Source organism: Stegostoma tigrinum, chromosome 29 (genome assembly GCF_030684315.1).
Source record: "Stegostoma tigrinum isolate sSteTig4 chromosome 29, sSteTig4.hap1, whole genome shotgun sequence".
Taxonomy (NCBI): domain Eukaryota; kingdom Metazoa; phylum Chordata; class Chondrichthyes; order Orectolobiformes; family Stegostomatidae; genus Stegostoma; species Stegostoma tigrinum.
In genome coordinates, this window is record NC_081382.1 from 41,136,501 (window position 1) to 41,164,456 (window position 27,956).

At 45.5% G+C, this 27,956-nt stretch overlaps 1 protein-coding gene across 1 annotated transcript in view; it reads right to left on the bottom strand.

The window, feature by feature from the left end:
• The window catches only part of nup214 (nucleoporin 214), a 114,887-nt gene extending 87,376 nt beyond the window's left edge, over positions 1–27,511 (bottom strand). The window contains 14 exon segments of the mRNA XM_059638387.1: positions 2,274–2,338; positions 2,970–3,064; positions 6,191–6,494; positions 7,435–7,593; positions 9,160–9,286; positions 10,561–10,627; positions 12,826–12,932; positions 15,309–15,412; positions 18,897–18,960; positions 21,004–21,074; positions 21,756–21,948; positions 24,671–24,822; positions 25,730–25,925; positions 27,431–27,511. Of these exon segments, the coding sequence (XP_059494370.1) occupies positions 2,274–2,338; positions 2,970–3,064; positions 6,191–6,494; positions 7,435–7,593; positions 9,160–9,286; positions 10,561–10,627; positions 12,826–12,932; positions 15,309–15,412; positions 18,897–18,960; positions 21,004–21,074; positions 21,756–21,948; positions 24,671–24,822; positions 25,730–25,925; positions 27,431–27,484 (1,758 nt within the window). The 5' untranslated portion in view covers positions 27,485–27,511.
• Between the last annotated feature and the right edge of the window lie 445 nt (positions 27,512–27,956).

Here is a 27,956-nt window from a genome sequence, read left to right on the forward strand (position 1 = left end):
GGTTCAGTGTTGGGGCCGCACCTGTTCACCTTATATATTAATGATCTGGATGAAGGGACCGGGGGCATTCTGGCAAAGTTTGCCCATGATACGAAGATAGGTGGACAGGCAGGTAGTCTGAGGAGGTGGGGAAGCTGCAGAAAGATTTAGACAGTTTAGGAGAGTGGTCCAGGAAATGGCTGATGAAATTCAATGTGAGCAAATGTGAGGTTTTGCACTTTGGAAAAAAGAATACAGGCATGGACTATTTTCTAAACGGTGAGAAAATTCGCAAAGCTGAAGTACAAAGGGATCTGGGAGTGTTGGTCCAGGATTCTCTGAAGGTTGACTTGCAGGTAGAGTCCGTAATTAAGAAAGCAAATGTAATGTTGTCGTTTATCTCAAGAGGGTTGGAATATAAAAGCAGCGATGTGCTTCTGAGGCTTTATAAAGCTCTAGTTAGGCCCCATTTAGAATACTGTGTCCAGTTTTGGATCCAACACCTCAGGAAGGACGTACTAGCCCTGGAGCGTGTCCAGCGGAGATTCACATGGATGATCCCTGGAATGGTAGGTTTAACGTATGATGAACGGCTAAGGATCCTGGGATTGTGCTCATTAGAGTTTAGAAGGTTGAGGGGAGATCTAATAGAAACTTACAAGATAATGTATGGCTTAGAAAGGGTGGACGCTAGGAAGTTGTTTCCATTAGGCGGGGAGACTAGGACCCGTGGGCACAGCCTTAGAATTAGAGGGGGATAAATTTAAAACGGAAATGAGACAACATTTCTTCAGCCAAAGAGTGGTGGGCTTGTGGAATTCATTGCCACGGAGTGCAGCGGAGGCCGGGATGTTGGATGCCTTCAAGGCAGAGATCAGCAAATTCTTGATCTCAAAAGGAATCAAGGGCTACGGGGAGAGTGCAGGGAAGTGGTGTTGAAATGCCCATCAGCCATGATTTAAATGGCGGAGTGGACTTGATGGGCCAAATGGCCTTACTTCCACTCCTATGTCTTATGGTCTTATCAGAGTGGGGTCAGATGAAGGATCTGGGCCCGAACCATCAGCTTTTGTGCTCCTGAGATGCTGCTTGGCCTGTGGGTTCATCCAGCTTCACACTTTGTTATCTTGGATTCTCCAGCATCTGCAGTTGCCATTAACTCTTAATATTACGTTAATTGTTTTGCTAAGACAAAAGAATAAACACGCAAAGGGAATCGATCAAGTATCTTGAACATATAAGAAAGGGGCTACGGGCACAACGGGTTGACGGTTAGGTACCCTCAAGGCCACCATGTCAAAATGCAGCAACCCCACAGACACCTGGGAATCACGGGCCCAGGACCATCCAAAGTGAAGATGGAGCATCCAGGAAGGTGTTGAGTGCCTTGAGACTTGCCATGGGTGAGAAAATGGAAGCCAGGCAAAAATAGCCAAAGGAGCACGCTGCCCCACCCATGAGTCACCCACCCGCCCCATGTGCAACAGAGCCTGTGGTAGCTGTATGGGTCCATACAGCCAGATAGGGAGTCACCCTGAGAGTGGAAGAGAGTCATCCTCATCTGCGAAGGACCTGTGAAGATGTTGATGAGGTGTGATTAAACCTACTATCATGATAAGGAAATGGATCTTGATTTGCATTTCACTCACTATCCAGCTTAGAATGCATTATTGAGTTATAAGCACTCGCTCTTCGCCAGGAGAATAAGACAAACAGATTGTCTCTTACAACATTCCAAGTCAGTGGGCCAGAAAATATCACCAACTGATGCATGCAGCATCAGGAGTCGACCCTAGCTCCTTCTGACGAACAACACCCCACCCTCTCCCCCACCGCCGTTCCGCAGAACCAAGTAATCTCATTGGACAGGAGAAACAACAAAGAGGCAAAAAAATAAGGAGAAAGACACCCAGAGAGTTCATGGCTGCTGTGAGTCTACTCTCTTCTGCAAAAGTGACAGGTCAATGCCAAAGATGAGGAGGACAGAAGGTCTATAGATGTGAGGCTGGAAAAGCACAGCAGGCCAGACAGCATCCAAGCAGCAGGTAAGTCAACGTTTCGGGCTGAAACCCCAGGAGGAGAGAGAATGTTTGCTGGGGTAATCTCTCTCTGCACCAGCAACTATCAGAGAACGCAAGCTCCTGTCACCTCCAGGAGTACCCGGGTGAACGAGTCCCCAGCCCATCTCTTTGTTTAAATCAGCTTTCTTTAACGCAGCCCATGAAGTTGCTCTTTATTGCTGTTCGTTAGATGATGCCGCCCACACAGCGATTCAGTTTCACGGTGACCCTTACCTGAGTCGGACAAGTCTTGGAAACGGGAAAGATGGTAGCAGCACCCATTGCACTTCGAGCAGTGACTATGTGGAGAAAGGAAGAACATTAACGGCTGCCACATGCTTTGAGTTTACATCCAGTCTGCTGCCCCCCTCAGCAAGCTCTGGCCTAGCCCAACCACCACAATCCAGACTCATCGTGCAGGTCAGGGGTTCCTTTGAATCACTGTGAACTTCCTGATCGTGAAATGGATTAGACTGGCACCTTTAGACTGAAGACTGAGGGCAAAACTCCTTCAATAAAGAATACATCAGATGCTGGGAGAAAGATTCAGTCAAGACAGAGTGCAAGAGGGGTAGGAGGTGGCACTGACAGGAATGGGAGTGGGAGAGGACAGGATGGTGGGTGGAGGCATGGTGAAGAGACAATACTGGGAGGGGTGGAGAGAAGAAAGAGAAAGAGACAGCGCTATTGATCTGAGACAGACCGGAAGAGAAACAAATTAGCAAGTGGGAGGGGAAGAATGAGTGAAAGGCAAAGACAACAAAGGTATATTGGCAAGGATGATAGGGAGACAACAGAATGCACGAAAAAGAGAGACTGTTCCTTTCTCTCTTTCCCAAGCAACGTCATAAAGGATTTTCAAGTATTAACATCAGAATTCCAAAGGATAAGAGCACATTTCTGAAAATGTTGCCTTTCCAGCTGCAGTACCTGGAGACGGACCCCGTGCTCCTGAGGGCAGCTGATTCTGCATCATTTGAGCCTTCAGTTCATTCTCACTGGATGATGATCCGCTTTCCAAGAACCTACAGAGCAGAGCAACGCAACTCAATCACGGCTGAGCAAAACAGGGAGTCAAAAGCATTGAAAGAGCCTCAAGCAGTATCCAGTACCATGAAGCATCAAACCAAAGAACGTGGATGAGCCATTCAGCCCATTAAGTCCACACTTGGTGCAAACTTATGCTGCCCACCCTATTTGACACCGTTCAACCTGTTTAACATGCAGACAGCCAGTTTGGCACAAACACTGAAATAATAGCAGGTAAATGCTGGGACAAGAAATAACCTCAAGGAGTCAGACAGAGTTCACACAAAGACCAAGAGAATTACCACTGTAAGGCTGATGCTGTTTTGGTCAGACAGTTTAAGGGTCACCATCCTGTAGCAATGTAAAGGAAGTAACAGCATGCACCCTGGGTTTGAAAGCCCAACCAAAACCCACTGCCTTCAAATGATGCATGCCAACTGGTAGAGTCTGAGTCTAATACTATCTGAGTCAAAATGAGAAGAACCGAGGTTCTTAAGTTAGTTTTAGGAGCTGTCAGGATAGGAGAGAAATTACTTTCATCGATAAAGGAGTCAAAAAACAACAAACTACAACTTCACAACTGCATATGCTGCAAATGTCAACATGTTCCTTGAAGATGTAATCCACATTGTTATTAAAAACAGACATTACTGGAAAAATTCAGCAGGTCTGGTAGCATCTGTGGAATGAAAGCAGAGTTAACATTTCGAATCCAGTGACGCCTCTTCAGAACTGGGTTGTTCTTTATGTTGATCAGAGATAATGGGAACTGCAGATGTTGGAGAATCCAAGATAACAAAGTGTGGAGCTGGATGAACACAGCAGGCCAAGCAGCATCTTAGGAGACAAAAGCTGATGTTTCGGGCCTAGACCCTTCATCAGAGAGCCTTCTAAAGCTGAGCCTGCTGCGATACCTGTGGCACCAAGACTTCTTCGACAGCACCTTCCAAATCCATGACTACTATCCATCAAGGAGGACACGGACAGTAGATACACCACCACCAGCAGGTTGTCGTTCAAACCATTCATCATCCTGACTTGGGAATACACAGTCATTTCTTCACTCTCGCTGGACTCAAAGTCCCTTCTGAAATGACTGCGGGCACACCTATACTAAACAAATGACAGATTTTCTAAAAGGAGCACACAACCGCCTTCTCAAGTGCAATTAGGGATGGACAACAAATGTTGGCCCAGTTAGGCAAGACCATATCCCTGAATGAATAAAAAAGCTTCACTGTGGAAAAACGACTGACATGTCACGGTTCAAGTGGGACTCCAGAATGAAGTGAAGGCACAGTTGAATAGCTGACCTTTACCTTGAGCTTTTTAAGAATTCCGGAATCCAGGTTGACAATACCCAGATTTGGCAGCTAATTTTACAGCAGACAGAGTGTGACTGCTTTTATGTAAAATTTGAACAGATTTCAAAATAACCGTCACATTCACTCCAAACCTTAAAGACTCATACTCAATGTAAGCAATGGTCTTGCACGCAGCTGTGGTCAGCATGTTACAACTAATCTCACGGCACTACAGAAAGCACTAAAGAGAAAGGAATAGAGTCATACAGCACAGAAACAGACCTTTCAGTCCAACCAGTCCATGCTGACCATGTTCCCAAACCAAACCGGTCCCACTTGCCTGTGCTTGGCCCATATCCCTCCAAACATTTCTTATGTGTGTACTTACCCAAATGTCTTTTAAACACTGTGTCTGCATCTAACATTCCCTCTGGAAGTTCATTCCAAGCACAAAGCACTCTGTAAAAAAAAATTGCCTCTTATGCCCTTAAATCATTCTCCTCTCACCTTAAAAGTATGTGCCCTGCCCTAGGTAAAAGACACCTGTCATTCACCTTGTCTATACCCTTCATGTTTTTATAAATCTTTACAAGGTCATCCTTAAATCTCCTACACTCCTGTGATTAAAGTCCCAGACTATCCAGCCTCTCCTTCAAACTCAAGCATTCCATTCCCGACAACATCCTGGAAAATCTTTTCTGAAGTCTCTCCAGTTTAATAATATCTTTCTATAATAGGGCAACCAGAACTGAACACACCAGAAGAGGACTCACCAATGTCCTATACAACCTAATCGTGACATCCCAATCCCTATACTCAAGTTTGAAACAATGAAGGCAAACATGCCAAACATGTGAACAATCCTGTCTATATTTGATGAAACTTCAAAGAACTATGTACTTGAACCACTAGGTCGCTGTTCTACGGCACTACTTAAGGCCCTACTTTAAATTGCATAAGTGCTGCCCTTCTTTGTCTTACCAAAATGTAATACCTTGCATTTATCCAAATTAAATTCCACCTGCCACTCCTCAGCCCATTGACCCAACTGATCAAGATCTCTTTGCAATCTTGGATAACCTTCTTCACTGTCCACTATACCACCAGTTTTGGTGATCTCACAAACTTACTAACCATGCCTTCTATATTCTCATCCAAATCAGACAAGAATAAAAGAAGAACTAAAAGATTATCCATGTCAGGAAAGTCTGAATAGACAAAGTTTCTTTTCTACTAAAAGAAAGGCTGAGGGATGATATTAATAAATCTAACTGGGACTTTGGAAGAAATTTTTTCAAGCAGTGTGACCGTATTCTGGAACCTGCTACTGCATTGAGTAGTTGGTCTGAATTGTACAGATGCATTTCAAGAAAATCTGGATAAACACAGGAGGGAGAAAGAACAATTCTGTTGAAAGGTCAATAAATCATAAATGTTACCAATTTCTCTGCTCACAGAGTGCCAGATCTGCCGAATAATTCCATCATATTTTGTTTCTCTTGACGAAGGATGGAAAGAAGTGAAGACAGGGAAGGAAATGGTTACACAAGAATGATGGCATAAACCCCAGCACAAAGGCCACAGAACCCAAAGACTTGCTTCAGAGCCATGATGCTTGATGCCATTATGCAAGACAGGTCGGCATAATACTGAACAAAACAGGTTCTGAGAAAGGGTCACCGGACCTGAAACGCTAACTCTGATTTTTTTTTCCTCCACAGATGCTGCCAGATCTGCTGAGCTTTTCCAACAACTTTTACTTTTGTTTCTGATTTACAGCATCCGCAGTCCTTTCGGTTTTTACTGAACAAAACTTGCCTGACCAATTTGGTAGATGGTGTTGGGCTGATCTTTGCTTCTGAGGCACCAAGTTTTGGACTGTCACTTGAAGAGGACGATTCATAATGCTTGATTTTAACTTCAGGATTAACCGTATCTTGTATGGGTTTTCCATGTGGAGTTTGGGTAGGTATCTTCGAAAAAGTGGGTAAAGATGGCGGGATCACCGGCAGCACAGGTGGGCGGAACGAAGCAGGCGGATTCACAACCTGTGAGCCCTGTGACGAAGCAGTTGCAGCATGTGATGATCCCAATAACGAGGGAGCAGGTATTGACACTTGAGCTGGAAGATAAGGCAAAACATTAACAGCAAGATCTTCTACACAGCAATATCATTATCTTACTTTTTAAAAAATCCATTCACGGCATGAGGGCGGTGTTGGCTAAATCAGTGTTTACTGCCCGTCCCTAACTGCCCAAAGGGCAATTCAGAGTCAACCATGATGCTTTGGGTCTGGAGTCAGATGTGGGTCAGCCTGGGGAAGGACGGCAGCTTCCTTCCCTAAAGGAATGAGTGAACCAGATGGGTAATTCTGACAGTCAACGATGGATTCATGGTCACCATTAGATTCTTAATTCCAGATTTTTACAAAATTCAATTGCCACGAGCTGAGAGCACTTCCTGAGTCCCTGGACTAACAGTGATACTACCACTCGGCCATCTTCTCCTGCGGGGCCATACTCCACGTCCCAGCATGTACTTATCCCTCATCCGACATCACCAAAAAAAGACAGACAATCTGCTCATCCTTCAATTATTCGTCACAGGACATCACTGTGTGCAAATCATCTGCTAAGTTTTCCCCACTGCAGCAGGGGACTACCCTCCAAAATTACCGGATTGGTTGTTAAGCACAAAAGGTGAATGTTGTTCAGGATAACTATAAGAATTCCCTGCTTCTCTTCAAAATACAGCCGTGGGATCTTCCATATAAAAGGTCAAATATGGCCCTGAACTTAAACTGTCTTTTTAAAGGCAGCACTTCACACACACACACCAAGAAGACACCCTGTGTGTTAGCCAGATGCATAGGAACAAATGTCTAAAGTGGGAATCTCAACAGAAGTGAAAATCAATTATGGTCTTTTTCCCTCTGAAAAGCTAAGTGAATAGTTCTTTCACAGGGTCAGTCGAGCTACAAATGAGTCAAATGACCCTATTCTGTACCTAAACTTCTACAGTCTGATGTATTTCTTCTGTAGGCTATGGGTGTAACTGATACCTGGCTTGGGTTCTCGCTCCCCTTCGATACGTGGGCATCTTGGTGACTTCACTGGTGTCTTCATTCCAGGTATAGAGTTGAGCATATGGAATGGGCATAGGAGTCCATCTGTTGAAAGCAATATCAAGATCGGAGACGGAGGGAAAGTCTTCTCATTGCCTGCAAAAACAGCAAATGCATTTCATTTAAGCATGGTTTAAAATCGCACAGCTGAACTGAAGATCAGTTTTAAGGGTCTGGTCCATCCTATGTTGGTTTCATTCAAAACTAAGTAAATGGATGCCCTGGTACATATAATTATCAAATACACCTGTGGGCAGGGGAGATGGTATTCACCTAAAAGGTCATGTTCTCTTAAAGCTGTAAGGCGCACATTATTCAGCATTCTAAAATGAACTGAACTACGGGATGGGTTGGATAGCCTGTTTGTGGACGAGCTGATGATTCTCAATGGAAAACAGGGTTAGAAAGGAAAGTATAATGAAACCAAGGTGTGATGATGGAATTTTGTCCCCCAGTTTAAATTAGTTTGTTTGTTCTTATTTTTATGTCGTTTTAACTCCTGTGTCCACACTGCACTTAGAAATAATCTGGCAGGGAGCGTAAAATAGTTGTTATCATAAAACAAAATTATTTTAAAATTTTTACCTTTATTTGAAATGCCTTATTGATTGTACCTTCCTTATCAGTGCAGACTCCTCCAGCACCTGAGGCTTTGTAATCCCTGCTCATATAATTTGGTCTTTTGAGCATCTCCAATTATAATTGTTATACCATGGACAGCTAAACCTTCAATTGCCAAGGCTCTGAGACTTGGAATTCCCTCCCTAAACATCGCCATCTCTCTTCCCTTTCCTCCTCCTTAAACATCTGCCTCATGACACAGTTTACTGCCGTCACTGATAACTTCCTGGTCACCACTGCAGAGAACTTATTAACTGAATTCAAATTCCATCTCCTGCCAGGATAAGATTTGAACCCCTGGTCCCAGAACATTGTTCTGCAGTACTGGTCCAGATTATTTCCACTGCTGACAGGACATCATTAATTAACACAAAGGCAGTTCCAAGCTCAACGTGGACATAGGAGTTAAAAAGATATAAAAATACGAACAAACAAACTGGGGGACAAAATTCTGTCTTCACATCTTGGTTTCATTATCTTTTCCTTTCTAACCCTGTTTCCCGCTGAGAACCATCAACCCACCCTGTAGTTCATTTCAGTTTTGAATGCTGAGTAATATACGTCTTATAGCTTTAAGAGAACATAAACTTGCAGGTTAGTGCTCGAGTCCCAGACAGGAACTTGAGGCATTTCTCTGTCCCCACACGCTGCCAGACTGGGTGAGTATTTGCTTTATTTATTTTTATTTCATATCGCCAGCAATCAGCTGTATTTTGCTTTGACACACAACTAGTAAAACACACTACATCCTCTTATTGCAAACTGCAATCTAACTTCCATGAAGTGCACCTCACAGGCATGCAGTCCAAACTAGAAGGGTGCAAGGTGAGTCCCGTCCCAGCGACTTCAATAAATCGAGGCTGGCACGCTCAGTACCAGGGAGTGCAGCAATGTCAGAGAGACCGCCTTCTCAGGTTGGAGGCAAATGATCACTGTTTAGAAGAGGTACCATTTACCCCAGTGTCCTCTGTCACATTGAGGGCATGCACTGATTAAAACATTCCTAAATATCAATTCACAAACCAAGAATGAGAAGCTGACCTATGGCGACTGCTTGCTGACTGGTGATGTCTACACCAAGACCAACTGGCATCGTGTCATCACTATTCTCCGTCACAGGGAATTCCGCACGGGCTGCATCCTCCAGGACCCACACTTCCCAGGTGACCTGAACAAGAAGCAAAGTATATTCAGAGACTTACATAAAATATAAAGAAAGCAGCTCACCACCACCTTCTCAAAGCATAATTGGGGATGGGTAATAAATGCTGAGCCCACCCAGTGATGGCCAACTCCCATAAAGTGCATTTAAAAAACGCACAACATGTAACAGAGACATCACTGAAGCTCCAAACGTGTCTCTTCTCATAGCTACGTGATCTAATTCTTTGCAGCATTGCACTGAAATCCCTTATTGCTCATGCTTCCATCAAACTCGCCTCTGCCACGCCATTCGGTGAATTCCACATTTTCCCCAATTGCTTTGGTTAGCAATGCTGATTTGAATTCTCTCTCAGATTTATTCAAAATGCTTATATTTATGGCGCTCGCTTTGTCAATCCCAAATTCACTTCTCAATCTCAAAGACCTCAATCAGATAATCAACCTTCTCTTTTGAGGCCCAGCCTGTTCAGTCTTCCTTTGCAGGTGTAATGCAGCAGTATGTTGTATCATCTCTGTACATCTGTTATTTGTACCATTTCCAGTGCTTCTATCTCATGTCAAGAGGGACATAGGGACTGATCACACAATACAGTAGACGTGGTGTAGCCAAGGTTCAACACGAGTTTGACCTAACTCTTCTATCTGTAGATGTGAACCCCAGTGCTTTAATGGTCTTGCTGACCAACGTCGCTACTGTTAAGAGTTTGTGCCTCTGTGATCCTGGGATCAAGCATCTACACTGGCACCATATTTGAAATGGCCACGTTTTGGTGGTCTCATGGTAACGTTACTGGGTTAGTAATCCAGATCCCAAACTAAAGCCCTGGGGACCTAGTTAAAACCCCACCACAGGCACTGAAGGAATTTGAATTTTGTTACTAAGCCTGAAATACGAAGCTAGTCTCAGTAATGGTGACCACAACAATTATCTTCAACTGTTGCAATTTTCAGGCAGACAATCTGACGTCCTCATCTGATCCACAAGTGGCTCCAGGTATTCAGCAATATGGCTGATTCCAAACTGCCCTTGAACAGGCAATCAAGCCAGTCAGTTCAAGGGCAATCAGGGATGAGCAACAAAGGATGAATGAATAGTTTTATTTTATTGTCATGCGTATTTTACAGTGAAAATACAAAATACAGGGAGAAAAAGCTTTCATTGGCTTTCTGAGCGAAGCTCACATCCCAAGAAAAGAAGAGATTATTAAAAATCCAGATCCCATCCACTGGTAATGTACAGATTACTCCAACTTAAAAAACCTTCGGAAATGTTGTTACCTTATCCGGTTGCCGAGCAACAATGCTGACTTCAATAGATGCAGCTGAAGAGGCCAAGATAAGATCCCTGAAAATAATACAATATGAATCAGAAACAGCAGTCAGTTTTCACCAAGCTCATCCAAATTCCTGACATTCAACCTTAAAGCTAAATGATCTTTTATTCTCCAAAAACTTCAACATGAACGGTTTTAACTGCTTTAGAGTGAGTTCTTTTATGGTAGAGACCCACACTGCAAACACATGCCAACTGTTTGACTTGTTTGTAGCAGCTCAGTAATCCGTTCACAACTTAATTGCGGGTGAGATCAAAACAAAACCTTCAACACACACAGTCAAATAGTTTTTAACGGAAGACTGGGTAAATCACTGGCCAGGTGGGCTGCAGACTAGACAAATAAAAGCAAAATATTGCAGGTGCGAGAGAAGTCATTGGACTCGAAATGTTAACTGTTTCTCTTTCCACAGATGCTGCCAATTCGACTGAGTTTCTCTTGCACTGCATTTTTACTGCAGACTGGCCAAGCTTGGAAATGCATTTTACACAACGGCTGCTCAGTGCACTGTCATTACCATATCATTGCACCCTAACCAGCCCATTCACTTATAGAATGCCTTTCTCCATCTCAAGATGGTCCCACTACAAAATGGTTTCCTGCCTATGCACCATTTCCCTGTCGAAATGAAGGATGGCAGCAGTAAATGTGGATGCAGCAAAATCCCACAAACAACCAAATAATCTGTTTGCATTGCTGATTAAGAGATTATCATTGGCCAGAACAGCTGAGGAAAGCTGCCTTTCTTCAAAGTAATGCTGTAGGATCTTGTATACTTTGCTGAGAGAACTGATGGTGCCGCCACTAAAAATCGTCAGCTCCAACAGTGCAGAGCCAGTGAGTGCACCATCTACTGGTCTTTCTGTGGTTGTTCCAGGCTTCAATCTCCAAATCAGCCAGTTTCACCTGGGTAGTAGCAGAAAAGTGGTGCTGAAGCGGTAAGGACACTAGATGAGTAATGTACAGATACAGGGTAATGCTCGAGAGAGAGAGAGATGCGTTCATATCCTACCATGGCAGCCAGTGAAATCTGAATCCGAGTAATTAATGAATTTATCGGTGATGGTGACCAAACATTACTGTGAACTGCCTGTAAAACTCTCCAGGTATCCCTCTAATATTCCTAAGGCAAGGATAACTTATCTGGGCTGGCTGACACATCACTCCATCTCGACAGAAAAGTGGCTGACACTTCAGTGCTCTCTCAAGTAGCTAAGCGAGTCCCTCAAACTGAGGGTCATTACAGATGGGTGACCAAAGCTGACCTTCCCAGTGATAGCCACAAGAGGTGTGACAAACAACAGCCCGTTGCAAATTGTTTCTCTTCAGATAATCAACTTTGGAAAGCTACAACAGAATCTGCTTTCACCACGCACACTAACACTCGCTGTGGGGAACAGGATCATTCTCAGGTCACCACTGGTTCTTTTGTCAATGACTTTAATCGGTTGCCCTCCACTTGTTGACCCTTCCACTAATGGGAACAGTTTCTATCAACTCTGTCCAGTCCCCTCATGATTCTGAACACTGCTATCAAATGTACTTCCTCTCTTCTGCAGGCAGAACAATCCTAACTTCTTCAATCTGTCCAGGGAACAGAAGCCCTTTGTCCCTGTAACCATTCAGGTAAATCTTTTCTGTGCCATACCAGGATCTTTCTAACATTCCTAAAGCGAGATGCCCAGAATTGGACACAAAATTCCTGCTGAAACTTAGCCAGTGGTGTACAAGGTTTCAGCATATCTCCCTTGTTTTGGTTCCTTTTGTTCCGTTTATACTCAGCATCATAAACTGCTGTTTCTGTGCCATTTCAACTTGCTCTGCCACTTTCTCTATGTACCCTGCTTGCTGCAGCTCCTTTTAAAGTGTACGCTTTGCCTACTAAAGCATTGCTTCTACCAAGATGAGTCACTTCCCAGCTCTTTGCATTAAACGTAATCCCTGACAGGCCCAGCCATTCCACCAGCATGGCTCCTCTTCAAGTCTCTCACAATCCTTGTCACAGCTACCTGTACATGTGGATGCTGGGGGAATGATGAGGGCCATGCTCTGCTGTGATGGCTCACTAATAAAACAAGGTGATTCACGGGACAAGTTGCACCTGTCATTTCTGGCGGCAGAATCAAATCTGTCAGCTAACTTGCACACAGGAACTTATCAATTGCACATTTACTTTTTGCGTTGTGAGTGAAAGCTGTACTCAACGTACCACTGCTCCAAATAGTGCATGTAGTAATGGTGCTGCCTCTCAGACGATATCCCAAAGCACAGGTCATTAAAGTTTAAGAACTGGTCCTCTCGTTTCTCATCCTTTTTCTGAAAATTAAAACACATTTTCACTTTCTCACCAATGGGAAAGGGTGGACAAATTTTCAAATAAAACGGTGTTAGTGGTAAATGTTGCCAACACTCGGCATTCCAGGATGCCAATGGTGACAATTCTTTGAAGAGAAACTCTCCAATGGTTTAACATTTTTGTCCCTGTCTCAACAGCCATTTCCCTGGGGAACAGACCAACCTATCCTTTGACCTTGTTTACGCATCCCACCGCACCTCCCCCATCCCCCATCCCCCCCCCCCCCCCCCCCCCGCCAACCATTGCAATACTGACCAGATTCACATGTCTCCATGAAGAATTGTCAGGGTTTCCTCAATGGCACAGATGGTTAAAGAATAAGCAAACTTACATTTACGTTGTACCTTTCAAGATCGGTACCTACAAAGGTCAGAAACTGGCAATTCTGACGCCTCAAAGCCTGTCCACCATCAAGTCAGGTGTGAGATGTAAAACTCCCCATTGGCCTGGATAGGTGCAGCTCCAACAACACACAGGAAGCTCAACACTGCAGACGCTCGTTTGATGAGAACCCCATCAACCACCCTCATCTTTGACTTCTGTCACCATAATGACGGCAGTGTGTACCAGCGACAAGATGTAACGCAGCAAAGCAAGGGTCCTTTGCTAGCACTTTCCAAACCTGCCACCTGTACCACGCAGGGTAAAAACAGGAGATAGATGGAAACACTGCCTGTAAGATCCCCAAATCAAACAGCATCATCACGTGGACCTATCTCACCAAACCTTCAATGTTGCTGGCTAAAAAATCCTGGAAATCCCTTTCCAACTGCATTGTGGTTCACACATACAAAATGTGCTGCCGCAGTTCAAGAAAGAAACTTATTTCCTGAATACTGATGGGGAGGGGGATCTGACTGAGCTGTATAAATTTCTCAGGGGCACAGGCAGGGAAGGAAGGGAGAAGCTTTCACCCTTGGTAGAGGGGTCAATAACCAGGGGGCACAGTTTAAGGAGCTGAAAGTTAGAAGAGATCAGAGCAAAATATTTTTCACCCCAAGGGTGGTAGGTGCCTGGAACTCACTGCCAAAAGGATAGTAGAGGCAGGAATTCTCAAGACATTTAAGAATTATTTAGATGAGCACTTGAAATGGCAAAGAATACAAAGTTATGGGGAAAGTGCTGGAAAATGGGAATAGGATTGACGGTTGGTTGATAGCAGAGTTGGACATGATGGGCCAAAATGCCTTGGGCCATGCTGTAAAAGCTGACACCATGACCATCTCCAAAGCGATTCTGCATGGGCAACAATGCCTAATCCTATCAAAATTATAATTAGTGCAGAAACAGGCCATTCAGCCCAACAAGTTCACACTAACCCTCAGAACAGCAACTCACTCAGACTCATCCTACAATCCCATCCCTGCAGCCAATGCACCTAACCTACACATCCCTGAACACAGTGGGTAATTTCCCACGGCCAATCCACCTCACCTGCATATCTATGGACTGCGGGAGGAAACCAGAGACCCCAGAGAAAACCCACGGGGAGAATGTGCAAACTCCACAGAGACAGTCACCCAAAGGTGGAATTGAACCCGGGTCCCTAGCACTGAGGCAGCAGTGCTAACCACTGAGCCACCGTGCCACCCTGACAAAAGATAAAGGAGGAAAGATTTCAGGATGCACCAAAGTATTTTGCAGTTGATAGAGTACTTTTGAACTCACAATCTATTTGTTAGATTTGTCAGACCAACAATCAGCATTTGGTAGATGACTAGGCTGCTTTTTGAAGCCAGTGCTGGTTGACGGGTGGATATTGTCCAGGACACTGGTGAGAATGTCTGTAGAACTTCTCAAAATGATGCCACATGAGAGAGCAGATAGGGGCCTCATTTAAAGCAAAATCAGGAACTGCAGGAGAAACTCAGCAGGTCTGGCAGCATCAGTGGAGAGAAAGCAGAATCAATGTTTGAAGTCTAATTTAATCTTCATCCGGGTTTTGATGGAAGGTCACCACCAGGCGTGAAACATTAACAACTCTGCTTTCCTCCCTCAGATGCTGCCAATCTGCTAAGTTTCTCCGCAATTTTTGTTTTAGATCTCCAGCATCCACAGTTTTTTGTTTTACTTCTAGCCTTCATTTAAAAGCTCACCTGGAGGACAGGAGCTCCAATGGAGTGGGGCACCCCAGAACTGCAAAGGAGGCATGAGTTTGGATTTTTAATGCCTCATTCTCTGGAATGGGACCTGACCCCACCATCTCTGATACAGTGAGCTGAGCTGAAGACCTACATTCACACAGCGCCATTAACCCAGTGGACTGTGTAAGAAGTGGGGGGTGGAATTGGTGCTTAAACATGAGGCTGGAGTGAAAAATCAAAGCACGCTCCTACCGCCAGGGAAACCATTACAAATTCAGGAGGGTTGTCCGGTGATCCATCCGCAGTCACGTAAACCACTGCAAAAACGTAGGTGCTGATCCAACAGATGTCCAACACTGCCGGAAGAAAACATCTCAGCTTTAGAAATACGGAGCCAGCACTCCTCCCACACACAGAACCACTGGTCAAAGCAGTCCAGGCTGTTAGGTGTTAGCACTGTAATGCACCAGCCCTTTGATTTCAAAGTGAACCTTTACTCTTTAATTGAGCGCAGCACTCAGAAAAACCTCACCTAAATGTGGGGCAGTTGTGTCTGTGTGGGCTGGTAGTGGTTGCAGTAAGGTATACAATTGGACACAATACAAGTTCCCGTATAGTCTTTCATGCGGGTAGAGCGGCCATTACAACGTCCTCAATTGTGTTTCCTAATCTTTGAACGTCTCACCATTTTGCCTCATTCTGGCCGTGATTGCACTCTGTTGGCTGTACAGCATTCTGCCACGGTCAGAGGTGATGAGGAAGCATCACTGAAATTCAATGCTCGCTGTTCTGTTTCTGCCGCTGGGAGGGCATGGCCAGCAGGATGCACCAGAGCCAGGAATGTCCACCGATCAAACAGCAACAATCCCAACAGGTTCGTAAACTGCCCAATACCAGGATCCAGCTACATGGAAATTCTTTTCCCAGTCAGCATCTCAAACACTCTCAGATTTAGTGACACCTCACTGTGATGCTCAATGCAGAGCGTGCAAGTTTGGATCAAGGCACAGTGGTGTACCCCACGAATATTTCTGCAGGGATCAGCTCCCTACATCAGGAAGGTCAAACATGATCAATGGTTTGTTCTGACTAGGTATGCCAAGGTAAGTGGAATTGATGCAACTGGACGGCAGCCTTGAGGGGCCTGTGCCTCCCCTAATATGCATAAGCGCATGTATTTTGAATGGCCAATGTTATAGAGGTGGGTAAAATTATACACAGTTGAATACGCTTTCCCACCCTGAGCCACAGTCCTGTACGCCATAGATATAGTAGCAGAAACTCTCCTCATCTCTGACATGAATGATAATTTCTGGTTGTGTCAGTGGCTGAGGTGTGTTGCTAATGTCAATGGGCTCAATCCTACAGGTGACCAACGACTGCCAAAACCTACACTGCACAACACCTGCTGACACCTTGTCAGTGATCTTCACAGCCTGGAGAATGATTCCTGCTTGGAGACTGTGGCCTAAACTGTGTGAAAGGACCTTCTGAGACTGAGATTGTTATTGACTGAGGGTATGAAGTGATACGGAGCAAATGTTTAAAAAGCAACGCAATCATAATCCATCCAAATAGTATAGCAGAGTTGAGAGACCAAACAGCCACTACCTGCTTTTATCACATCAGATAGTCCCAACAACTGACAGAATCAAGGTAATGGTCCTAAAGATCCTCTACTGATTTTCAAAAAGTAACACAACAAATTCAGAAATTTAGAAGGTTGCAGCACTGCACAACTTATTCCTGCCACCAGAGGTACCTAGAGTCTGCATTCTGTTACAAAGAGATTTTAAACACAGAATTGTCACAATAATAGTGATGTATTTCAAAGCAAAAAAACAGGGAAGGGCATGTTAAAATATCTAATACTAAATCTTTTAATTTTTCTTTATCTTGGATTGTGGTCCAAAATGGGAGCAGAACTACTTTAAGCCAAGGTCTGTGTAAGGAGTTGTTGCACTTGCAAAGAACAGTGACTGGAATTGACTGGGAGCTGTGTTGTTGTTTCATTCCGTGTGTGTGTCGAGGCTCGAGTGATAGTGGTGACGACGGAGTAGAGATTCCAGGCATCCTGGGTGTCGCAATGCTCCAGGTTTGTGCACAGCAAGCCTCACACAGAGACAGAATACTGGTTGGTTTGTACAATTAGGACCAGGAATGGAGATGAAGAGTCAGCACCATGACAGTACAACAGGCAACTCCACAAAAGGAGAGCGGGAATGATACAGGGGTAGAAACCAACTTAAAACACACAAACCAAGATTCAAGGACTGCTTCTTCCCCACAGTTATTAGACTTCTGAATGGGCCTCTCAAATTGTTAAATTTAACGTTGATCCAGCTTTTTGTGCACCTTCTCCGCAGCCATAATATTGTATTCCTCGCTCTGTTACCCTAATGCATTTTGTATGGTATAATCCACCTGTACTGCACACAAAACAAAACCTTCACCGTACCTAGGTACATGTGACAATAACAGACCAAATCAAATTAAATCGAAGGGCACAGATCTCCACACTGCTACTGAGAAAGATTCGTTCCCTGTCTGCGTAGTGAAATAACCAAAACTTGGAAGAGAGCTTACTATTCTCTCCCACCAGCTGCTGCCTCCAACCATTCACTGTAAGACAACAGTCAGTGTACCAACTGCCCTGCCTCTGCAGTGAAGAACTAACAAACTCAAATAATAAGAAGCTCAGCGACGAGGAGGATATGGGAAACAAAAAGGATGTCTCACACTATCCTGCGGGCTGGTGCTATTGAACTGCGCTTCCCCAGTGTTTTGTCCATTACACCCAAGTGTGTCTGTCTGTATGTGCGCGCGTCAGTGAACGGGAGAGCAGGGGGGAGAGAGAGAGAGGAGAGATTTAAGAACAGGGTCATTGCTTTAGTTATCAGAGCTACATGTTAATAATTCACACTTTTGTTCGCCAATAATTAGCAAGATTGATTTTGTTTTATAAAATAGCAGTTACTTATTAAGGACAGAAACCCACTCAGTGTTTCCTGTTAACCTGAATTTATCAGACAGGGAAATTGCAGCCTGTGAGAGATTTGATTAAATCTTTAACCTTTGTGACACCTGAGTGTATTAGGGGTCAGGGCACTTTACGAAGTGAGCCCTGCCAACTCAGTAGGACAATTTGAAATGGGAATTTGCAAGCACAGAGATACCTGGGCAGGTGGCAAGACAGGCTGATATTACTTAAAACAAAAGCCCATAGAGTTCTGGGCTTTATTAACCAATGACTGGGCATACAGTATGCAACTTCAATCATTCTCTGAGCAGACCCCAGCTCGAGGATTACAAACTGATCATTAAAATTGAAGATCAGTAAGGTCCTAGAGAGGGTGACAAAGAGTTGGCCTAGTGGTATTATCAACATGGTGATTTGTAAACTTTTCACTGTACTCGCGTCAGTTTATGTTATAATGAAACTAATTTAATTCAATTAAAGTTCTCCTTGAAACTGGGAAGGTCATCAGGAAATTTAATCAAGGCGTTTGAAGGGTTTTGATCAAGTTAACCAGCTGGAAATATCTTCACCTGCAGGTTGGGGACACAGATTTAATGTCACACTCACTACATCATGCGAAGAGACTATCTGGATAATCAAGGTCATGTCAGGGTGTATCATCCAAATAAGCATATAGCAGGGCCACCCAAAAGGTGCAGTGGAAGCTGGTTTGATAACTTTCGAAAGGAAACTGGAATAAAAACCAGAGGGCGAGCGCGCAGGGCTGTGGGAAGAGTGGAATGAATCAAATCTTGTGTCAAAGTGCTAGCAAAGCGAAGACGGACTGAATAGCACACAATCCTCGATTACACACTTCATACCTTTAACTGGATTGTCTGCAGTGTAGAAAGCGGGGCATGGGATGATCTTCTTTTCTTGAAGAACCTGTAAGAAAAGACCTCAATGTTTTCCAATTGGAAAAATGAGAGTGAGCCGAGTAATTCCTCCCCGTGTTTAGCAAGATCGTGTCTTTTGTATTTCAGCTCCAACTTCTGGCATCAACCCAAAACGCCAGGCCATCACACCACCTTCTTCCCATCCTTGATCACCTTGACACATCAGCCACAATATGTGCGCACCCCAACTCCCCCAACCCCCACTCTTGGTGGTGGATACTGGAGTCCCCAACCATGAGTATATTCTGCACCCTCCCCACCCTCAGTGCTTCCTCCAAGTGGGCATCACTGAGGGAAGTTGCACGAACATACATGATAATTAGGAGGTTTTCTTGACCAAGTTTGACCTGATACCACAAGACATCATGGGGCCTGGGGTTGATATTGAGGACGTCCTGACTCCTCTAAACCTGTCCACTATCTACAAGGCACAAGCCAGGAGTGCGATGGAATACTCCCCACTTGCCTGGATGGGTACAGCCCCAACAACACTCAAGAAACTCGACACCATCCAGGACAAAGCAGCCGCTTGATTGGCACCACATCCACAAGCATCCACTCCCTCCACCACCGATGGTCAATAGCAGCAGTGTGTACCATCTACAAGATGCACTGCAGCAATTCACCAACACCCTCAGACAGCACCTTCCAAACACACGACCACTTCCATCCAGAAGAACATGGGCAGCAGATACACGGGAACACCACCACCTCCAAGTTGCCCTCCGAGCCCCTCACCATCCTGACTTGGAAATATATCGCCGTTCTGTCACTGTTGCTGGGTCAAAATCCTGGAATTCCCTCCCTAATAGTCAACTCACAGCAGGTGGACTGCAGCGGTTCAAGGAGGCAGCTCACCACCACCACCTCGTCAAGGGGGCAACTAGGGATGGGCACGAAATGCTGGCCATACAGCCACGCCCATGTCCCACAAAATGAACAGAAAAATAAATCCCTCCCAACTGTGCATCACTGTACCACCAATTGGGCTGGGCTGCGCTGGACTTGCCAGCAGGTCAGCACACTTCTAGGCACAGAGGTGGTGGCGTCCAGGACTTGGTATGTAAGGTGAGACTGTGAGTATGACTACATCAGGCTGTTGCGTGGCTAGTTTGTGGGGCAGCTCTCCCAATTTTGGCACGTGCCCCTAGATGATGGTGAGGTGGGCTTGGCAGGGATTAACTGGGCTGTATTTGCCGTTCTTGGTTTTAGTGCCTTCATCAATGCCAGACTGACCAGCGAATGAGATAACTCAGTGGCAGGCTGTGCCATTTCAGAGGGTGGTTTAGAGTCAACCAAGTTGGCGTGGGTCTGGAGATGCCTGTAGGGAGGGATGGTAGATTTCCTTCCCTGAAGGGCATCCCTGAGCCAGATGGGTTTTTATGACAATTAACTGCGGTTTCACCTTTAAAGCCAGATCTGTACTGAATTCAAATTTGAACCTAAGTCCCCAGAACATTACCTAATGCTCTGATAACTAGTCCAGTGTTAATATCACTGCACCATCGTTTCCCCACCAATTGAAGGGCAGTGACTTTTGTGATGGGGAAATATTCAAAATCTTGCGAATTTTGCTCTCAGGGGTCGAATGTTCCTAACAGTGCTGTAACATCAGCAGAACTCAATGCCAGTTTTAAACTGATCCAAACCATTCCCATCTCCAGTGGAGCATTCGGGCATGCCAATTATTTGCATTTATAAAAGGGCCTTTTATGGAGTGAAGAAATCCCAAGACATTTCACAACAATAATATCAGGATAAAGCATGACATGAAATCACAGGAGCTTGCATGTGTCACACCAGGTTTAAGGACTTTGCAGGAGACGTATACGGAGAGAATTCCAAAGTTTCGTGCTGAAATAACCAAAAGACATAGCCACCAACCCTGGAATGATCAACACCGGAGACCAGAATTGGTAGGACACTGATACCTCGGGGGGGTTGTTGCACCAGAGGTGATGCAGAGATGGCGAGGGGCAGAGAGGGCATGAAAGCACTCGAAAATGAATAGTTAAGAACCCAATGAACTTACCGGTGAGTACTGAACCACTGTCCCATTCCTTCGACCAGCAGCCAGTTGCTTCCCTTTCGGACTCCAGCACACTAAAGGTAATATCAGGAGACAGAGAGAGGCACATACGGTGAATTCTCTGGTGACAGTCTGGTTCCCCAGCCCAGCCACTGCAGCATATTCCTGAGGGAACAGGAGGAGAGCAACAGGATAGAGGCCACTCCAACAAGCCCACAGATTGGCATTTTTCCCTTTTAGCTCTTCGTGGCATTGGCCAGTCGCTGGCAAGGCCAACATTTGCTGTCCATCCCTAGCTGCCCTTGCGCCTTGTGGCTTGTTGGGCCATTTCAGAGGTGATTTAGGAGTACACTGCATTGCACGGGATCTGGAGTCATGTGCAGGTTAAAGTGGACAGGGACAGCAGGTTTGTTTCCCTAAAAGACATTCGTGAAGCAGGTGGGACTGGTATTCACAACAATGGATCGCAGTTTCATGGTCACTGTTAGCCTGATACTGCAAACTTAGCAACTGAACATGAACTCTGCCAGCTGCTGGGGGGCCGTTTGAATCCCCAGCTCCTGAGCACTGACCTGGGCCCTGTGTTACTTGTACAGTGGAACTACACCACCATCTCCTCCTACGAAAACATCAGGCAGGACCACATCTCTTTACGTCCCACACAGACAATTACATGAGCCCTGACATACAAACAAGGCAGCACACTGTGTTCCTGTGCACAGCGATGGATCCTGTGTGACCGTAGCAATACTTACATGAAGTAATGCCAGCTGTGGGAGGAAGGGAGGCATGCTGCTTAATGATGTCAGTAACTTCCAGTATGGTCAAGCTTCCATCAGACATGCAGACGGCCAGGATACAGTTCACTGCCGGATTCCATTTCAAGTCGGCCACTGTGCACTTTTTCTCTGGCTTGTAGTACAGAAACGGTCGCTTCTGCAGTTTGTCCTGCAACAAAAAAGAAACTTGCATTTATGCAGCACACAACTTTGGAGCAAAGATATGTTAATGCCTGTGGGCTCAATCCTACAGGTGGCCATCAGGTGCTTCACTGGTGTGCAATCTGACAAAACTTGACTCAGTCACACTCACTCAGTGTAATATTTATGCAACAGACTGAAACATTACAAGCACAGACCTCCTAACTCAACCACTGACAAGTGTCTGGAAATGGCTCTCTATATGCTCAACAGGAACCTCAGTGAATGTCCTCTGTAAACAAATAATTGCATTTCAACTGCTCCTAATTCAAAAGTGGTTTAGATTTTATGGCACATCTGATATTATAGTAGCTCAGATAGAGAATGCTACAGCTTTGCCATAGCCAGAGTCTAGGAATTCTGTGGTGAGGAACTCACCTCCCAATTCTCCAAAGCCTATCCACCATCGATGAGGCATAAGTCAGGGGTTTGATGGAATACTTCCCACTGGCCTGGATGGTGCGTGCGTGTGCGTGTGCATGTGTGTGCATGTGCATGTGTGTTGGGGGGGAGGGGGGGGGGTGGTGCGGGTAGAGAGTGGAGAGGAGAAGCCCCAACAACATTCAAAAAGCTCAACACCATCCAGGACAAGGCAGCCCTCTTGGCTGGCACCACATCCACTCCCTCCACCACCCACGCTCAGTAGCTGCAGTGTGTACCACCTACAAGATACACTGCAGAAATTCACCGAAGCTCTTTGGACAGCACCTTCCAAACCAAAACCACTTCCATTTAGAAGGATAAAGGCAACAGAGAGACAGGAATACCACCCCTTGCAATCTTCCCTCCGAGCCACTCACCATCCTGATTTGGAAATACATCGCTGTTCCTTTATCCTGGAGCTCCCTCCCTAGCAGTATTGGGGATGCACCTACACCGAATGGACTGCAATGGTTCAGGACAGCAACTTATCACCACCTGCTCAAGGGCATCTAAGGATGGGTAATAAATGCTGTCCCAGCCAGCGACACCCACATCTCTTGAATGAATTTAACATCCACAATTAACTAAAGTTAGGAAAATCATCAAATTTGTGGAGAAAGTGCATATCTGCTCAAAGAGAAGCAGAGATCATGGGAATGGCAGAGAATGATTTCAAGGTTAATCAGGAGGAAGAGAATTAGAATTTGAGTGGAAGCTGGCTAGGAAAGTAAAAATGGATAGCAAGACTTTCTATAGTTATTTAAAAAAGAAATGAGTAAATAAAGTGAATGCTGGTGCTCTACAGAGAGAGAAGGGGAGTTAATATTAGATAATCAGGAAATGATGGATTAAATGTGCTCATGTTTTGCTTCTGTCTTCACCAGAGAAGGTACAAAAAATGTTCCATTAATAGCTGAAATTAAGAGGTGGAAGCGGGAGAGAAACATTATGGAATTACAATGGAACTATGGGCTGATAAGACTCCACATTCGGATGGATTTCATCTTCGGGTGTTAAATGAGATTGCGAGACAGCTATTAGTTTTGTGCTGGTATTAGTTTTCCAAAACTGCCTAGAAACAGGGAAGGCTCAATATGACCAGAAAGTAACAAGCACAACCTCTTTTTTGCAAGGGAGGAGGAAGGCAGAGTGATAGTTTGATGTCTGTACTGGGCAAGGTATTAGAATCAAAGAGATTATAGCTGCGTACTTGAAAAATCCGAAACAGGGGACAGTCAGTATAGTTTCGTCAAAGGGAAATCGTGTTTAACCAATTAACTGGAGTTCTTTAACCTAGCAGTGGATAAAGAGGAGCCAGTAGAGGTACTGTACTTGAATTTCCAGAAGGTATTTGAAAAGCTGCCACATCAAAGCTATTACAGAAAATTAAAGCTGATGATGTTGGAGTAACATTTTTTTTTGAGGGCTATGCATTTTTGGAACACTCTGCCTGGGAAACTGTGGGGGCACAGTCACTGAGGGCTTTAAAGCAGATGTGGATAAATTTTTGCCTGGCAGGGGAACTGAGTGTTATTAGCTGTAGATGGAAATGTGTAATCCCAAACACAAACAGATCACCCATGGCCAAATACTCTACTTCTGCTCCAATTTCCTAAGTGTACTGAGTGGGAATGTTGAATATTCCAACATCATGAGGAAAAATTAACAGCAGAGGTAAATTGCAAATAAAACAATACATTTAATATAGCTAAAGTAAAGTCACAAATTTTATTTTGTTAAATGATCTCCTTTCTAAAAGCCAGCAAACCATGGCTTCAAGGAGCAGGAAGAGTTCATTAAGACCCTATCGCTTCTCAATTGATCATATCTGCTTTGTACTTTAACTCCATCTGGTTCCACTGGTTCATGAAGTTTTAAAATCCTTACTGACCAAAATCCACAAATCTCAGCTTTGAAACCTTCTGAAGGTCTTTCACCCCATAACCCTAGGGGAGGATTGCCAAGAGTTTCTCTCCCCTCTGGGATTAGAGGTTCATGTGCATGAATCCCATTCCAGCACCCACCCTCAGCTGAGTGTGTAGCGGGTATGTGATGTACTGCCACAGACAGATAAACAGAGATAGCTGTTCAGGCAGATGTTAACGATCTCACAGCGCTCTCTAAGGGCGGGCAGGAATCAGTCTGCTAAGTTGGTCAATATCCTTCACCATAGAACCCCAGGTGAACTCCACACGAAGGGACAGCCAAAGCTTTCAAACACCAAGCAACAAACCTACGTTGTTTATCAAAAAAAAATTAGCACTCACCTTGTTCAAAAATGTCCGTACGTCGAAAAAGGCAATGACCAGTCCATATTCCTCTGATGTCATGGCAGCAGACAAGGTGAAATCGTCACAGCTCAGGCTAATGTGGTGCACTGGGAGCTTCATATTGACTGTCATGACAGGAGGATCTTCGACTGTAACAAGAGAACAGGACCAGGCTTATATACAGACATGCACCAGCCAGACAGCTGCACTGAGGTCATGTTACTCAGCTCATAATCCAGATACCAGGCCGAATAATAGCTCAAATCCCATCAGAACAGACAGCGGGGGAGGGAGACTTAAATTTAATTAATTAACTTCTTGTCCAAAGAGACACAAGAGGGTGATAAATCAGAGGACATCAGCACAGGAGACCATTCTGCCAAGGAATGAGAAATTGGTTGGTCCATTCTTTAACTCCACATATTTCCCTACTTATCTAATGGAAGTCTGCTGATCTCATTTCAAACCATTAACTGACCCACATCACCCCCTGCTTCTTAAAGGAGAGGGTAGCACACCTCTACAACCCTGAATGAATGTGTCGTTCCCAAATCCAATGCAGAATTTAAAGCTTGTCTGACACTCTCCAACTGGTGACAAAAGTTCCCATGCATTTCAACAATTTATTTCAAAGTGTTAAATGACACAAGACAAATCCACTCTTACTAAGCTATAGTGCTCCCAATACATTGCTAGTTTATGCAAATACTTATTCAATCCTTTGAGGCACATTGTGACACCTTTGGAGCAGGTGAGGCTCAGATGCAGGGACATTACCGCAGCAGAGCCACCGATGCCAGTTTATGTAACGTCTCCTTGATAAGTGGTTATTGAAGATGAAGCCACAGAGGAAAGTGGAATTGAGGCCACAAACACATCAGCCACCATCTAACTGAATGGAGGAGACAGCTCACTGGGCTGAACTTATAATAACCCACCTCCTCTAGGGTCAATACAATGGTTTGAAATTGAAGACCAAGACTAAGGAAAGATTGAGCAAAGAAGCCTGCAGGTATTAGCCAAAGGAATAATGATTAAGGTACAAAATAGACATACTGATGGTATTAATGCTCCCCTCGCTCTGGTCAACAATGGAAAGGTATTGGGTGTTGAGTATCTTCAGGCCAATCTTCCCTCCCATAAAGATCAGTCCATAAGCATTGGACAAGGTCAGGAGATTCACCCTGTCCTTCGGCAACTCGTCCGGAGAATTGAAGATTCGGATTTTCTTCATCTGACGGAAGTGGAAATTCTGTGGAGGTAAGTTACACAAAGCAGCTTTCAGAATCCAATCATTAAACAAAAGGTCACAAACAAACCTATAGAAAAATCAACTCTGACGTAGTGCCACGTATACAGCAACAAAAGTAAAACAAAACTCAGAACTGGATGAATCCTCAAAGGGAAATCATTTGCAAGGTCGTGGGAATTAGCAAGTGTAGGCATGATGGGACTAATGGCATCCTTCTGTACTGAACTACACTGTAACACAGGTGCAGCAGAGCACTTACATCCTCAGTGCTTTAAAGTGCAATATCGTCACTAGACAAACATCATCTTGAGATAGAAAACAATCACAGCGCTCACAGGCAAAATAGTGAAAGATTCCTGACAGGGAGTGAGTGGGTGGCTCAGTAGTTAGCACAGCTGCCTCTCAGCGTCAGAGACCTGGGTTTGATTCAGACTTGGGCAACTGTCTGTGCGGAGTTAATCATGGGAAATATGAGGTTGTAGGCATGCTCGCCAAGGTTTGGTTACAAACTTTTTGTCACTGTGCTAGGTAACATTGTCAGTGCACCCCCGGTAAAGCATTGGTGTTATGTCCCACTTGTTATTGAAATGGCTCGGTTTGCTGGGGTGGTTGGTATTTTTCTGGTTTTGTGTCTCAGCGATTTGTACACAGGGTCTAATTCAATGAAGGAAAAATCAGAGTGAACGTTTCGGTCTGGTGACCAGATGTTCTGACGAAGGGTCACTGGACCCGAAACGTTGACTGTTTTCTCCTTCACAGATGCTGCCAGACCTGCTGAGCTTATCCAGCAACTTTGTTTTTGTTCCTGACTTACAGCATCCGCAGTTCTTTTGGTTTTTGTCTAATTCAATATGTTTGTTGAAGGAGTTCCACTTGGAATACCAGGCCTCCAGGAATTTCCCGGTGTCTCTCTGTTTGGCTCGTGTGATTATCGATGTGTTGTCCCAGTCAAATTCATGTCTCGTTGTCCATGTGTAGTGAGGTAACTCAGAATTTGTCCCGTCTCTTGGAGACTAGCTGGTGTTTGTATATCCGTATGGACAATTTCCTTCCGGTTTGGCTTATATACTGTTTCATACAGTAGCCCCCTCCCCTTCTCCCTCCCTCTCCCCCTCCCCTTCTTCCGCTCCCCTTCTCCCTCCGTCCTCCCTCCCCCTCCCATTCCCTTCTCCCCCCCCTCCCATTCCCTTCTCCCCCCCCTCCCATTCCCTTCCCTTCTCCCCCCCCTCCCATTCCCTTCCCTTCCCTTCCCCCCTCCCATTCCCTTCCCTTCCCCCCCTCCCATTCCATTCCCTTCCCCCCCCTCCCATTCCCTTCCCTTCCCCCCCCTCCCATTCCCTTCCCTTCCCCCCCCTCCCATTCCCTTCCCTTCCCCCCCTCCCATTCCCTTCTCCCTCCCCATTCCCTTCTCTCTCTCTCTCCCTCTCCACCCCCCATTCCCTCCTTCATCCTTTTCCCTTCTCTCTCCTCCATGCCCCATCTCGGTAACTCCCTCCAAAAGTCACCTTCACCTCCCTTTCGGGAGCAGGGCTCTGACCGTCTCCCATGGCGTCGCTCATCTACCGCCGACAGCCCGCGCAGCCCACTTCCGGCGCTGGTATTGGACGTCACAAAGGAAGCGCTGGGTGATTGGCGTGTCCGAGCGGCCGACTGCATCGCCCCCTGCGGCGGGGAGGAGGAAGGACGGACTCACTGCGTCGACTGCAGCGCCCCCTGCGGCGGGGAGGAGGAAGGACGGACTCACTGCGTCGACTGCAGCGCCCCCTGCGGCGGGGAGGCGGAAAGGCGTACTCACGGCGTCGACTACAGCGCCCCCTGCCGCGGGGAGGAGGAAGGACGGACACACTGCGTCGACTGCAGCGCCCCCTGCGGCGGGGAGGCGGAAAGGCGTACTCACGGCGTCGACTACAGCGCCCCCTGCGCCGGGAAGGATGGAAAGGCGCACGCACCGTGTCGACTGCAGCGCCTCCCCGCGGCATGGAGGAGGAACCGTAGGCTCTCCGTCCCCCAGCTCCAGACTGCCTGAGCTGG